This window comes from Cupressus sempervirens, chromosome 4 (genome assembly GCF_028749045.1).
Source record: "Cupressus sempervirens isolate cs-2001-9-10 chromosome 4, ASM2874904v1, whole genome shotgun sequence".
Classification (NCBI taxonomy): domain Eukaryota; kingdom Viridiplantae; phylum Streptophyta; class Pinopsida; order Cupressales; family Cupressaceae; genus Cupressus; species Cupressus sempervirens.
Window position 1 is genome coordinate 52,799,816 of NC_143121.1, and position 17,099 is coordinate 52,816,914.

Here is a 17,099-nt window from a genome sequence, read left to right on the forward strand (position 1 = left end):
GACAAAATGAGACTTCAAGCCTCTTTAGAACCACAAGCTTGAGATGCCTTGGAAAGGGTGATGTCCATGCCAAAATATTAATGCAATATCTACTTGCATGAAAAAGGAAGAAAAACCCTCAACCCAACCCTATTAGGGGTCCTTCAACCCATAGACATGTTCAAGCCAAAAATTTGTCATATAATAAAATCATTCCAATTGGATCCTTAATCAATAAAATTGCAAGGAAAATTGTCTATGATAGGAAACCCTTATGCAAGCCAAAGTTGTGACAACCATTCAAAGTTACATGGTTCCACCTTAAATTATTTCCTAAAAGAAACAAGGTAGGTAATTTGATCAATAAGTGGGCCTCGATATGTTTAACAAAATTTATTCTCTTCAATGTCTCAATTCTCGCCATTTTCCTCATTATCTAAACCATTCTCTACATGTCCACCTTCAAGGGTCTTCTTGTCCATGGAGGATGTGAAACCTAGACCTATCCGCCTCAAGTTCTTATTTCCACATTCCATTTTCTCAAAATGTATAGCTAAAAAGCATCTTTTTCTAAATTTCATTGAAAAATATATTTCCATACATCCATAAAATGTATTTCCAACATATTTTTTGTGTAGTAAACTTGTCACCAATTAAAACATTGATTAATGGGGTTGCAAGGGCAATTATTTGGGAAATCAAGCCCTTTCATAGGCCAAAGTGTAACAACATTTGAACAATTTACATGATTCCATGTCAAAGTCTTAGCTAATAGCCACATGGGAGGAAGGTTATTTACCCAACAATTTAACCTAAAGCAAAAGTTTAGCAAAATTACATCATCCTCAACACCCCGAGTTCCATCCTTGTTCTAATTGTCTAAATCATTCTCTTTATATCCACCTTCATAACTCTTCTTGTTTAGGGGAATATAAAACTTGAGTTCCTACTACAATTCTCATTCTTGATCACCAATTTTTAAAATCTTGTGTGACTAAGAAATATTCTTTTATCATTGAGAAATATGTAAAACAAAAGTGCATATTGCATATTAAGAAGTTAGATGTAAATAACAAATATAAATAATAATATTAAAAACCTTTAAATATTAAAAACATACTGATTGAGAGGCAAAACTCTTAACATTTCATACTTTTCTAGTAAGATGTTTCCAAACTCATGATGGTCACTGAAATCCAATTTATTTGAAGACTATTGTTATAGTTTTTTTCATTGAACGAGATTTGAATATACCTTTATCTAGATTCCTACAAGATAAACTTCATAATAATAAAATTAAAGATATTTTAAACTCATAGAAAATTGATTCCTATAGCCTGGAAATTTTTTTATGAAGGGTAACTTATTTTAATACCTTTAATTTTACTTTTTCAAGAAAAAAATTGATTGTCAATTTAATAATTTTTTTATATCGAAACATATAATATAAAATAAAATAGATTTATGATACATATATTGCACATAGTATAAAATCATATTATGTATATTATTAATTGAATTCTTGATTTACTATAAAATATTGACAGTTCAATAATAAATTTATCCTAAGCTAAACTAAATAGATCTCAAATCCTGATCAACTACAGATTAAGCTGTAAATCAAACCAAAGTCAAAAGTGTACCACTGTCACACAAACTACTTCAAAACTGATAGACTAAAGCCATTTACAAATTAGAAGAAAACAATGATAGTAATAACAAATAAATATTATTTAAAAGTATTTCAGTCAAATTGACCTTCTTCCCATTCACAGGGCCAGATGCCATGAGGCTCATAAAACAATGATTCCTCATCTACAATAACAGCACCCTCACAAGACTCACTATACCCATCTGAATGAGGGTAACCATGATAACTACCAGAGTCCCCTGAAGATCCCTGACCATTGATCTGATCAAAATTAGCAGGGACCATAACGGAAGAAGCCACTCTGGATCTTTTATTATTAGAACTACCAGGACAAGATCCTTCATGGCAACTAAAAGAAGCAGAGCCAGAGTCTGGGCCAAAGAGTCTCCATGCTGGTATATTCTCCACAATAGTAGGCCTTGCAGCATAATTCTTATTGGGTAGTACAATTTTATCGCCAAAATTTGGCTTTAAATTGGCCCTGTTTGTTTTCTCCAGCTTGGCCTTGAGAGCCCCATAGATGCCCCCTGAAGCACCACCGCTGATATCCTCAGTGGTCTCAAATGAAAAGGGCATGTTGTTCTTGTTCACATCTAATTCTAGCGGACCTCTAACTTTGGCAGTGAGACAGGCCAGCCTCTTGTTGGCGTACTCATTCTCATTGAAATCTTTGGGGATTGGGAAATTGGTTCTAGCACTCGGTCCTCTGAGGGCTAAAGAGGCTTCATCATACGCCTTTGCAGCTTGTTCCTCCGTGTCATATGTGCCCAACCATAGCCTCACTTTTTGCAGGGAGTCTTTAATTTCTGCTACCCATCTTCCAGAGGGCCTTTGTCTCACACCCACAAATCTCCTCTGATGCCCTCCCCTCGCTCTCTTGCTCAATTCTCCATGATCCATTTTTCTTGAATATAGATCACCAAATCTCAGCAGAAGAAGAGTGATTGAACAAGAATTGTCAAAGATTGCTCAATTTCAGCTGAACAAGAATAATGGGTCTTTAAAGATGGCGCAATTTTAGCAAAACAAGAACAACTCAACTGAACTGAAACGGGTTCTTATGTATTTACCCAATTTCAGCATAATACTAGCAATGAATCGAAATGGGATTTCAAAGATTACCCAATTTCAGCATAATAATGGTAATGAATTGAAATGGGTTCTTATGTATTTACCCAATTTCAGCATAATACTAGTAATGAATCGAAATGGGGTTTTAAAGATTACCCGATTTCAGCACAATACTAGTAATGAATTGAAATGGGGTTCTGAAATATTTACCCAATTTCAGCATAATACTAGTAATGAATCGAAATGGAGTTTTAAAGATTACCCGATTTCAGCACAATACTAGTAATGAATTGAAATGGGGTTCTCAAATATTTACCCAATTTCAGCATAATACTAGTAATGAATCGAAATGGGGTTTTAAAATTACCCGATTTCAGCAGAACCAGAACAATTTAACTGTAATCACCGCTCAAAGAATTTTACCAGTTTCAGCAGAGTAAGAACAAATTAACTGAAATTCACTGAGATCGCTTCTTGAAGTTGTTGAAGAGTAACAATTTCATCAAAGTACAGTAATTGTACTGAGATGGGATTGTAAAGTCTGTCCAATCTCAGAAGCTGGAAGAATGATTGAACCGAGGAGGGTTCTTAAAGATTACCCGATTTATGCAGAATAAGAATAATTGAACTGAGATGGGTTGTTGAAGATTACCAGAATAAGGATAATTGTACTCAAACGTGTTGTTACAGATCGCCACAAGACATAGATGTAGACGACGAATCCAAAGAGATATATACCGTGAGATTGCCCTGTTCGGGGGAAGTTCTTGGGATTGAAGGAAAATGAAGATGCCGGCCAAAAAGAGGAAATTTAAAATATTTGATGATTGTCTGGGGGAGGAATATACTATGTTAGAATTGTTGACAGTTTATTGGTATCTGTTTGGACTGTTCAAATGAATATTGTACTGTTTTTGTTATAAGGAGGAGCTGGTGTACAAGAAGATGGCTGTTGTCATTCCCATCTAGAAAACCACTGTATTGCCAATGACAATTTGGTTTACTAAGTCATATTGACAATTTTTAGGTGAGGATGACTGGCATATATTTAAGTATGTATGAGTGGAGCATTTTTCAATTTTAATATGTACGTTATCAATTTTGGAGTGTTATCTGCCTTCTTTGTTACATTGATTCTTGAAATATGATTGTGTATGTCTTACTTTTTCATTAAATATTAATTAAAATTTCTATTTATTCTATTCAATATAGATAGATAGATAGATAGGTATTTTTAAAAAATGGTATTATTTGGTATACTATAAAAATACATAATTATTTAATATTTTATTTTTGAGTTTGGAGTTTAGAAGCTTTTTTTTAACAAGTTTACAAATCATTTTGAATATGAGAATATGATTCTAAAAATCACAATTAAAAAATATTTGAATGATCAAATTAAAAAACTTAAATTCCCAGAAATTAGAGAAATTTATGTCTTAAATATTTGATTTATGTTATAAATTTTATTTTTAGATATTATTCGATCAATACCATTGTTTTTTGGACATTCCATTGTCCCTGTAACTATTGTCTACAATAAATGGAACAGTACGAGATATTTTTTCACAACACGTTAAATTATAATAATAAGCACGGTGAAACCTAATATTTGCTTATAATAATATATAAATTTAAACTTTTATTTTTTATATTGCCTTAAAAATTATATTTATTAGATTTTCTATTAATCAATTTTGAATAAAAAATAAAAAAATATTTTAAATGTGATATTTTCAAATATGCATTATAATGTTTTTGTTAAGTATTAATATAGTTTTCTTTTAAAAGCATTACAACTCACATAAATAATTATATTAGCTATAATTGGATTTGAAAGATATTTTATTATATTCTAATATTATATTTGGTAAGATTTTTTTTTATTGATTAAATGTGCACAATTAAACATGAATTAATTTAATTAATTTGACAAGTGAATATATTGTGTAATAAATGTCTTGAATTTGTATAACTAGACTCGTATTAAATTGTATTTAAAACAAGATGAACAATAATAAATGATGTTGTGTAGAATATAAGAATATCTTTTATAAATTCAAGTTGTCTAAGATTGTAATAGTCTCTAAATTTTATATATATCAAGTCTATATTGTGTTTTGAAGTACAAACTTATCATGTAACTCACTAAATTGATCTAGCACACTATATAGCTCTATAACTTAATCTTATAAGAATTAATGATAATGTACAATACTTATCATGTAACTCACTAAATTGATCTAGCATACTATATAGTTCTATAACCTAATCTTATAAGAATTAATCTTATTAGACTAAATTCATAATCAAATATGAAGATCAAAAATTATTTACTCTCATGCATGTGTGTCCTAATTTATCTGAATAGATTTTAGTTTATTTTTATGTTCTTTAAATTATGATTATTCACAAACAATTGATTGATGTGAATTAGTACTTATTGAATGTCTTTAAATATCAAGTAAGAGAAGTAAATTATGAAAATGCGTACCAATTTGTCTCCAAACATTTAAATAAATAGGTAGGAGTGGACAAATTTTAGATTTTAGATTTCAAAAAATTAGATCATTATGTGTTGTTGGAGGCAAACCCACACACTCTAGGATTGACCTAGGAAATCATGAAGGTACATTTTGTAAGATAAAGAATTAAAAAGTATAAATACAAGTCTATGTGAATGGTAAATATAAAATATTATAAAGAAATAAAGATAAGAAAACATTAAATGTCTAACAATATGTATAAATAGAAATAAACAAATAAATTTAAAATGATCTTTAAAACATTCTAATATATATATATATATATATTAAAAATATTATTTAAATAATTTTTATACTAAATTAAATTAACAGAAATATATAAATTTTACTCACCTATATAATTATATATAATACAGATTATTTTTATACATACTAATTTTATTAATTTTTTAAACATAATTTAAGATAATAATAATAATGCTTCAATTTGTCACTATAAAAATAAAATTCGTAGACACAATTTTTTAAAAATTGATTCAAGCGTCAGCCATGTCGGAATGTTTGTTGATTGTGTGGGAGCCTTGTAAAATTTAAAGGGATATGAATTTTTCCGAGTTTGATTATATAAAAATTAAAAATGCTTAATAGTTATCATGTTAACTCTGATTTTTCCAATTGGGATTTAATAGTCTAAACATATTTCATAGTCATAGTCACTCTAATCATATACCATTGGCGTGTTCATAAATTATTCTCTTGTTTGACTCATTGGATTTGGAATAAAATATGGTTCAAACAAACATGACCAAAGGCATATCCCTAGGGAATCAATATTCAAAGAATTTGTCATATAAATTGTTTAAATTCTATCGTTGACTTATAATTTCACTGTTGGTAAGAGATTCTGAATTAAGTCACTATCTATTAGAGAATATTAACCTTTACATTTTAAAGGTTTTATATAAGCATATAAAATTATTTAATATTTAATAAAAAGCATAAATCTTAGGTTGATTTTTTTTAAAGAATTAAAGTTAAGGGTATTCATTCACTTTTAATTCTAGATATCATTCATTTTTCATTTCTTATTATGTAGATGTCTTGTATTCAATAAGACTTAATATTTTGTAGTTCTACCCATTCTCACACAAAATCTACATAACTCAACTTGTTTCTAGTTATGTTTAAGCTGTCTAATTATTATGTCTCCACCGTTGTTATTAAAACTAAAGTGGATTGAAATAAATCAAAAGAAAATAATTGCGCATATGATTAATTGTATAGTTCACTTTCACATATTTAATTCTTTAAGCTCATGCAATTGACATAATTTGTTAAAATTGGATTAGATTATTATTGCTTCTTCGATATTATTAGATTTGTAACTTGGATTTTATTACTATAGGTTCTTTAGGAACCATTTATATTCATTCTCCTCTCTAATATTAGAATTGTTACTATTGATATGGATTTGAATCTCCTACTAAATCCAAAATAGTATTTAGTTTTAAGGTTGTAATTGTATTACATTGATCAATATAGGGCTTCTTTATTATGTATGTTATTGACATTTATTGTCTTACCATGTTTATATTATGTGCACTAGTCTCTTAAAGATTTCCTAATTACTGATACCACATACATTGATTCCTTTTCCTGTTCTCATTATAGAATGATTTGATTTCAATTTTCTATCTGAAATCTTCATGATATATTTGGAGATATCATAGATTTTTTTTTTCTCCGGTATAAAACATCCCAAAGCATTCATTTGATTGAATTTCGAACATTCATGCCATTGCCCTATTTTAAATTAGATTAGATTTTGGAGGATTCCCTCTCTATGGAGAAATGTATGAAAAATGACCATTGATATCCATGCCAACTTCCTATAAACCGTACTATAATAAATTTATATTATTATAGAAATATTAAATATTACATTAATTATATTGTTTTATAAATATTTAATTTTTTAAATTTTTTTAAAGAATTTAAATAATATTATTTAGTTAATTTAATTCAATAATATAAAAGCTTAATAATAAAATTACTAAATATGAATTAAATAAATTTAAAATACATATTTCTAATTAATTGTTGTTAATTGATCTACAATTTATAATTGATGTAATTGAAAATATTTTTTGATAAATATTAATAATGTATCTTCTCAAGGTTATTAGCCAATCAATAACAAAATTCATTGCAATAATATACAGGCTTCCACAAATACTAATAATATAATTTAATATATTAAAATAGAACTAAGTATATACATTACAACATTTTTTATTCAACATTGTGTTGTGGGTAAATTTATTTCCTTCCAACCAATGATTGAGATGACCAGGAAGTGGGTGGCACATAAATGGTCTGTGAAGGGTAGTGTATGTGTCTTGGCTATGCCCAGTGGCCTTTTCTGCTTTCGCTTCATGACTGTTGAGGACTTGGCGATCATCCTTTCTGGGACTTGGTACTATGGCAAACACTGTCTGGCCCTAGTTAAATGACACCTTGGCTTTGATATGAGCCTGGCGCTCCAAAGCCTAGCTCCGGTGTGGGTCTATTTGCCAAGATCACTACTAGAGTTTTGGTATGAAAATATCCTGAGATGCATTGGGAACACTTTTGGACATTTTGTAGCTGTGGACCAGGTAACATTGCATAAATCTAGACTTGTCTTTGCTAGATTCTATGTGAATGTTACCATTAAGAGGACACTCCTGACCATGGTCACATTGTCTTCTAAATGGGGGAAAAGGGTCAAGTTTATAGAATATGAGAATGTTGGCCTTGTAAAAAATGTGGGTGTTTAGGCCATGTGATGACAGATTGCAATACCCCTCCTTAGAAGAACAAGCAAAAGGTGGGCTCACCAGGCATAGTCAAGTCTTCTGCGGTGTTAGGGGAATCTTTGACTACTCCTGTGAGAGTAGTAGTTGACAGAAAGGAGGATAACCTAGAAGGATAGAGTATAGAGGAAAGAAAAGAGAAAGATAAGGTTGTGGAAGCTGATCAATTGGTTATGTTGTCAAGTGTTGAAGTGAAGAAAGGGATTGATATGGAGGAATACTTGTTTAGAAGGAGATAGATGAACTCCTGAAATCCCTAGTGGCAGGAGGGGATACTACAAACCAGGCTTTGGAGGAAGGTGAAATTGGGACCCTCGGTGGAGCCCCCATGGAAGAAGAAATTATAGGCAATTTTGTCACTGAGTTTCAAGCCTTTGGAGTCGTCGAGTCCTTTGGCTAGGAAATAGGCCACAGTGTTGGTGACACCGGTCAAGGAACTTGAAGTGATGGCACCCATTGGGGGATTGTTACCCCGAAAAGGCTAAAATTGGTGACTCTTGAGGAAGCTGCGACCAAAGTCATGAGAAGTATTGAGGAGGCTAAGGGAAGGATGGCTCTCTCGACACCTTCCTCCCCTCAAACAAGTATTACAGGAGAGTGGGAATCCCCTAAGAGGAAAAATAGGGGTGGCAAGAAACCAGATGTGGGGGTAACTAATACTATGGGTCGTCCTAACAACAAAACTACTTGAATGAAGCAAGTAGTAAGGGAGGTGGCTAGTGGAAGACAACTTACACTAGAGACAATTAAGAAAGGTAAGAAATGAAATTCCTTTCTTGAAATATTAGGGGGTTGAATAACTCCTAGAAACAGTATGCTCTTAGGCAATGTATTCTAGTTGAAAAGGTAGATTGTATTCTTATTCAGGAAACTAAGATGACTGACCAAAATTTTAATAAGCTAGCTGATAAGTTATGGCTTTGTGCTACTTTCTTTCATTCGAAAGTAGAAGGGGCCTTGGGGGGCCTTGCAACAATGTGGAACCCTAGTGTCTTGGTAGGTAGGGAGGATATTAAAGAAAATAACTTCATGATGATTGAGTTCACTAATGACAAAATGGTGTGGAATTTGGTGAACATCTACACCCTGAACACCAGGGTGGGAAGAAGTGAAGCCTAGGGAAGGGTTGGAAGAATGGTGGGAAATATGAAGGATAAACGCATTATGTGTATGGGGGACTTTTACACCCCCTTGTACCCATCGAAAAAGCTCAAGGGGGGGAGGATGATGACTTCTTGGAAAGCATGCAAGATCTCATGGATTTCATTAACACCTATGATCTCCTGGATGTTGACCTATAGGGTAACCCATTTACTTGGACCAATAATAGGAAGGGTCAGCATTTGATCCAAGTCAGATTGGATCGGCTCTTGGTTTTAGGGGACTGGCCTCGCATCATCCCCTCCTCCCTAGTTAATCTTTCAAGAACTATTTCTAACCATTCCTCAATTATGTTCAATTGGGAGAATGAAATTATGAGTGGGCCTAAACCCTTTAGGTATGAAATTATGTGGCAATCCCATCTAGACTTTAAAAATAAAGTGGAAGAATGGTGGAATGTCAGAGTGGATGGGACTGCTATGTTCAGACTGACCCATAAACTGGATAATGTTCATAGGAATGTTAAGAAATGGGCAAAGAGATCCTTTGGGGATGTTTTTAAAATCAAAATGGATATAGAGGATGATCTCGAAAGGTTGCAAGCTACCATGCCATCGAGGGATGACATTGAGGCTACCACCAAAGAGGAGTGTTGTAGGAAAAAGTAGAAAGAAACTATTAGCAAGGAGGAGGTCTTTTCAAAGAAAAGGTCTTGTATTTCTTGGCTATCTGAAGGTGATAGGTGTTAGAAATGCTTTAGAATAACTGAGGAGGGGAGGGGGGGGGGGGGGGTGAATCAATTATTTAAGGTCCAAATGTCCAATTCAAACTTTTTCACTAAGTGTAATGAGCCCATTCAACCATTTATTCATCCAAGCTTAGACATTCCTAATCAACGAATTACTATAAATCAACATGCAAGCATAACACATGAAAAATCAACACATGACATAGTGATTTATGTGGAAATCCAATTTGGGAAAAAACACCAGTAACATGCTACTCAATTCTCACCCTTTTGAAGTGATGCCCTGTTAAAGGCCTGCCTTGTTAAAGGCTACAACACACTGTTAAATTTGACCTAGTTAAAGGATTTAACTACCCTATTAGAAGTGGGCCTTGTTAGAGGACTTTAGAAAATTCACTTGGAATGTCACCCTATTAAAGGATTTACAGATGGCTATTAAACCAACCTAAGTCCATAGGATTTCCATTTACCCTAACTGATACAATTGCTAGAGAGTAACAATAAGGGGTTTTGACCTGATTACAATTCACAACTTATCTTGTAGATCTTAGATCACTTTTTAGCTCTTCACAATTTGCCTAGCTTCGATCTTTGCAACATTGACAACTTGTCCACCCTTTAAGCTTTGTCTCCTTGAGTCTCCATGCTCAATATACCAGTGCAGTCGTCTCTCCTTTGACTACTTATCGAAGCAGAGTCTTTGTACTCTGTTCTTCCTCCTCCTTGAAACTCTTCAACCACTTAGCAATTTGACACTTCAGCAACTCTAGCCAACAACCCCTGCTTCATGGTCTGTGATTCCTTAAATAGTACTCTAGAATCTTCTTTCTCACTCAATTCTTCCCTCCTTTAATTTTGGTTCGGATGGATTAGGTAGGTTTCATTAAATCTAACCCACATTTTGTTTCATCTACAAACATCTTGAAGAATCCTTTTGAATTCACCCAAAAATGGTTTATATAGATTTCTGTGCCGCTAGCTCATCATCCTTATCCTCCATCAGATTCAAAAAATTCTAGGTAACAACTATGTCATCTTAGATTTGGCAAATCTTTGACTTTTCCATAATGTAGCAGCTCGACACTATTAAAAAATTGATGCTTGGAACACATTGTGTTACTTGGCATCCACTATGAACTCACTTGGCATTCACTATATTTTACTGGCACTCGACACCTGAAGATCACTCAACATCAACATCTTACTCGGCACTTGAACTTCACTCGGCACCTGAAGATCACTTGGTACACACTAGGATTTTTTGATGCTCAACTCCAACTAAAAATTTTCTTAGCTTGAACTAGCTTGCTTGGCACTCACTAATGAACTTAGTTAAGCTTTGCAGTCAACCTTGTTACAACTTATACTTCTAGTGTTTCTAGGTGTGGCCAACCTCTGTAACTTAGAATATGTTATCAATACATCATTTAAGCATTGTCTTAGCTGATCCTTGCACTTTATTACAAAACCATAACTCAATCTTTCCCTTAGGTGTTCTTGTTACATCTTGTTGATCAAATCCTCTTCATCAATCAACTAAGTGATAGTACTTGGATCTTCTAAGCAATTGTCATTCCTACAATTAGCAGGTTTGATATGAATGGCAAAACAATGATTGAAAAAATTCGTTATCTTAAACTTCCTTCCTTGCAACAATCTTCCTCTTTGATCTTTAACAATGATCTTTTCAATCAGATTTCCAACAATAGGAATACCTCTTTTTTCCATAGATCTACCTTGAAACACAAAAAAAGAAACACCATTACCTCCCTAGAAGAGGAAGGAGGAAGGGCCTGGAAGGAGTAGGAGGAAATGGGAAGACATGCATTTGAGTTCTTTATGAATGCCTATAAAGAGGAGGACAAGAGGAGTAACAATATAATTAGGAGAAGTATGCTCAATAACATCCCAACAATGTTGGGGAATGAGGAAAATGATAAGCTAAAGGATAAAGTCTTAGAAGAGGAGGTGAAGAATGATGTGTTCTCTATGAAAGCCTTCAAGGCTCTGAGCCTTGATGGCTTCCCGCCAACCTTCTTCCAACATTTATGGGAAGTGATTAAAAATGAACTAATTTGCACCACTAGGGACATGATTAGAGCTGGGAAAATGCTAAAGGATCAATAAAAACTTTATTATTCTTGTTCCTAAGATAAAAACACCTAGAACAATAAGGGATTTTAGATTGATCAACCTATGTAATACCATATATAAAGTTTTCTCCAAGTTGTTGGTCAATAGAATTAAACCCTTTTTGGATACGGTTATTGGGAGCCCTCAGAAGGTGTTTTTCCAGGATCATCAAATTCTAAACACTATGATTACCACCCATGAAATTATTCACTCCATGGAGAAAAGTTGAAGACTGGGTATGGCCCTTAAACTTGATATCTCAAAGGCCTATGATAGAGTCAATTGGACCTTCCTTTATGAAGTAAAGGAATAGGTGGGGTTCAGAAGGGACATTGTGAATGCCATTAAAAATATGGTGGAAATCACACAATATGAGGTAATACTCAACAAGACCCCCTGGGGAAAATTTGATGCTGGCAGAGGCCTGAGACAAGGTGACCCTCCCCTTACCTTTTCATCATGGTGGCTGAAGTGTTAGGAAGGCCAGCTTGCATATTGGCTAAGTCAGGAGACTTAAAAGGTATCCAACTAGCTACTACTTTGATGCCTAAGGTTATCAAACAATTCATGGATGACACTTTCCTATTTGGTGAGTCTTCTATCCAAGGGGCTAGAGCTTGGAGGACCCTACTCACTAATTATGAGAATTGTTCAAGTCAGCAAATTAATCTGGTAAAAAGTAAGGTCTATTTTTTTAACACCCTTGAGGTTTTGCAAGTTAAGGTTAAAAATATTCAAGGATGTCATTCTAAGAAACTTCTAGACACCTACTTTGGTCTTCCCTTGACGATCAAGGATGTCTCTACCACCTTTTGGAACACTATTCTAGAAAGAATGCAAAAAAAACTTTCTAGGTGTAAGGGAAAATTACTTAGCAATGCAAGAAATCTACAAATCCTGGTGGAGGTTTTATAGGGAATACCTATCTACTTTCTTTCCATATTCAAGATTAATCAGAGTATGGAAGAAAAACTCGAAAGAATGCAAAGGAATTTCCTTTGGTCTGGCATGAAGGAGAGAAACAAATGAAACCTTGTCAATTGGGATACAATTTGAAAACCCAAGGATAAAGGGGGTTGGGAATTAGAAGGATTGCTGATATGGATAAAGCACTACTCACTAAAATGTGGTGGCGATTGGTGGAAAACAAGACCAGTTGGGGAAGAATTGTGAGGGCTAAATACCTAGCCAACACCTACTTTAGATATAATCTCCTCAATAATGATCTTCCTAGTGGCTCTAAGGTATAGAAAAACATCCTCAAGAATAGGTCTCTTATGAGGAAAGTAGTGAGATGGCTAGTGGGAAATGGTAAAAAAAATAAGATTTTGGGAGGACAATTGGTTAGGGGGGAAACCACTGATCTACAAAAAAATTAGCGGCCTTTAGGAACCTTTAAAAAAAATGGCGGGGGTGAAGGTGGAGGACTATATCGATGACTAAAGGAAATAAAAACATTTATCTACTATGGATATTCCTAATAGTGAGAACCCTTTGGTTAAAGAATTGGAGGAAATGACCAATCACCATTTACGTCCATTGCATACTCAACCTAATGAGGTGGTTTGGGATAGGAAGACTAATGATCAGTTCTCAATTAATTCTACCTACTAGCTTATTTTTGAAAAAGAATAGACTTCAATCAGCTAGAGAAAGATCTAGAATAGTCATTTGCTGCCAAAAGTTAATTTCTTCTGGTGAATGGTCATGCATGCCAAGATCCTAACTATTGAAAACCTAAGAAGAAGAGACATATCGATTACTAATAGATGCTACCTTTGTAAGGAGGAAGAGGAAATAATTGTATACCTCTTTCTTGAATACCCCTATACTTTAAAGGTTTGGTCCTACATCTAAAACAAATTTACATTGGCTTGGGTCATGAATAAAGGCATGGAATAATTCATAGAGAACTGAAATTGCCCCTTCTACCACCCCCATCTCAAAATCCTTTGAAATCTCCTCCCCCCACATGTTTGGTACGACGTTTGGAAGGAGAGGAATAAATAGGTCTTTTGGGAGGAGGAAAGGGGAGAGGAGGTTGTGGGAGAGATATTCAGAAAGCTCATTATGGGGAATTTTATAGTGGCTAAGTTTAGAGTTCCCATTATTCCCATTTAATAGTGGCTAAGTTTATAGTGGCTATTGTTGGGAATTGGAATATTCTCCCCAACTTCTAGAAATTTGACAATTCAAAAATGTTAGCAAGAAAAAGTACTCGTTGGATCCCTCCCACATTGTTTACTATCAAACTCAACATTGATGGTGCAATGAGTGGGGGTTTGGTAGTAATGAGAGGTGTGCCATGAAATGAAAAAGATGATGTGTTGTTAGCCTTCGTCAGGAATTTGGGCCAGGGAATCGACAATGTGGCGGTGACCACTGCCTTACTTTGGGGTATAAAATTTACTGTGGAGATGAAGGTTAGAAGATTAACCATAGAAGGTGACTCTAAACTCATCATAGAATCTGTCAAAGGGCATGCTCAACTTGGTTGGGCTCTACATTGTATCATGGGGGACATTTGGCAATTCTTGATGACCCTTGATCATTATTACTTACAACACACTTACAGGGAAGGCAATATGATGGAAGATGCTTTGGCAAGATTGGGTTTTGATTTTGAGAGCATAAAAGCTAGAAGAGTACTGAAATGTTACCAAAATATATAAATTCCCTCATTAGTAGGGAAAAGACTCCTCTAAACTATGCTTGATGACTATCCAAATTTGGAGAATTGGTAAATTTGGTGGCCTTGCTATTATTATGATGGTTAAGATCACTTTGAATTTGACAAGACATTTTGTGAGGATCAACCATGTGGATTGCACCGCACAAGGGCATCGAAAAGGGGAAGAAATTAATAATCCTGACTTTAAAATTAACATCTTCATTTTTTGGTGGTATGGGATGATTACAAAAAAAGTTCCCATTATTATTAATGCTAGATTATTAAGGTATTACATGAAGATTATTTGCACTCCCTATAATGATGTTTTAAATTGGCTAGTACATTTTGGATTTTACATCCACATGAAGTATAAGGAAGAAGACATTTTAACCACTAGATACACCATTTTTAACCATACCTCTATGATTTTCAGGGTGATGTTCTTCTTGCAAATAAAAATTACCATGATTGTGGAAGAAGATATTGTTGAGGGGAAAGTTTTCATGGATGGGGACCTTAATAGAGTGGAGCCCACGAAGATGGAGGGTTTTTGCAAAAGGTAGGAAACTTGGATAATGTTGAAGGAAGGAGGGTTTGTCCCTTACATGCAGTCCATGGTTGGCTATGAAAAGAATTGTTCCCAATAATTCATCAGTAGTAGGAAGGATAGGTGGGTTACTATCAATGGCATCACCTTTTAGGTGAATGAGGAGATCATAGCTATGGTAATAGGCTTGGACATAATTGGTAGGAAATGGAAGAAGATTATGAAGGTGGTGGATGAAGCTAGCCTATCTAGTTTTTTTAGAGGCAATGAGGCCTTAGATCAGTATCATGGTGGTTTTAGGAGGGATAAGCTTCCAGAGCCCTTAGATGATGTGGACCTGGTCATAATGAAGTATCTCATTCTAGAAGGTAGACACGGTTTGTATTATTTTTACCATTACCATTTGCTTAACCACTTTTTTAATAAGGAGTTAGTTTGCATTCCCTTTTTTTTGATGTACACCCTTGAAGAGACTGTGATGGATGTTAGGGAGAAAAAAAAGAATGGGGACTATTTTACTATTTTATACCAAGGGCTCATGTTTCATCTTTTTCAATTCCACATGGCCCTCCCTATGTGATAGCCATTGATAATATCCTTTCCTCCGGGCCCCCCTTTTGACTAGAGTTTACGAGTGGCAGCTATGCCTCTACTCCTCAACCCTCACCAAACCAAACCCTAGTTAAGGGTAGGAAAAACAAAACCCTAACCTTAGGGCCAACTACCAATAAAAAAATTAAAACTAATAACAAGGTGGAGGTGGAAATTGGGGATTCAGATGATGAAATTGTTGGAAGCATGAATGCTAATGATATTCCTATGGGGGAGTATTGTAGATATGTTACTATGATGATATGTTACATTCATGACTAAGTTTGTAATTGATGTCAACATAGTAGTTCTATATGGTATTTTATAGGAGACCAATAGAAGATCAATTTGGTATGGATGAATAGTTGAGTATTCTAACTATCCAAGGTTATGAGAGATACTTATGAGTATCTGGTATATCTAGTTAACGTCAGAAGAAGAAATGATAAGTCTAGAATAAGTTATGTAAGTTTTGGTGATGTCTGTTCTAAGATAGAGTTTATAGAGGCATGTTCTAGTAAACTTGTTATACCTCTTATCGTAGTTGATATTCTAAGAATTGAGGTTGAAGACATGAAGAAGACATGTCGATGATGATGTAGCTAAGTTTGCTCATCATAATATTGCATGTATGGAAAGATATTCAAGTTGAAAGGCTAAAGATTAATGTTATCCCTAAAGTATAATGCATTCTTAATGTGGTCATATAATAATTAATTAAGAAGGTCTAACAACCAACTCAAGGAATTATTTTCAGGATGTGGTATAAAGGAAGGACATTTTCCTTTATCATGGTTTGAATTATATGGTTTTATGATTGATGATAAGCAGTAGTAAGAGTGAAATGCAAAGTTGAGTAGATTAGTGCGAAAGTGAAGGAAACTTCATTGCCAAGGTTTTTGCTGAGTGATCCGAGGTTTGATATTTAGATTTGAGGTTTGTGACCTAGTCTACAAGGTCTGATAGTGATTTATTCAGTTGAAATAACAAAGGAAAGAAGAACATAATAGAAAATTGCATGTTTGAGCAGTGAGCTCTTCTAGTAGTTGAAATTGCATGTTTGGGTAGTGGGCTCTTCTTGCATACATTGTACTAAAACTCCTAATAGGGTCCATCCTCTAACAATGAATATTTATATTAGTACATCATGTTGTGGGCATCATTCCCACTAGGGTTTTCCCTCTGATCAAGGGTTTCCCTTGTCAACATATTTAGTGTAATTATCTATGTGTATTTTATTATGGTTGCTATTTACTTTGGTTGAAT

At 33.9% G+C, this 17,099-nt stretch overlaps 1 protein-coding gene across 1 annotated transcript; it reads right to left on the reverse strand.

Annotated features, from left to right (window-relative positions):
* Window positions 1-1,686: 1,686 nt before the first annotated feature.
* On the reverse strand, window positions 1,687-3,551 carry LOC149559896 (uncharacterized). Its single transcript, XM_089824355.1, has 2 exons — window positions 3,354-3,551; window positions 1,687-2,609 (listed from the first exon to the last, which is right to left on the reverse strand). The coding sequence occupies exon 2, from the start codon at window positions 2,528-2,530 to the stop codon at window positions 1,724-1,726; it is 807 nt and encodes a 268-aa protein (XP_089680481.1). The 5' UTR covers window positions 2,531-2,609; window positions 3,354-3,551; the 3' UTR covers window positions 1,687-1,723.
* Window positions 3,552-17,099: the final 13,548 nt, after the last annotated feature.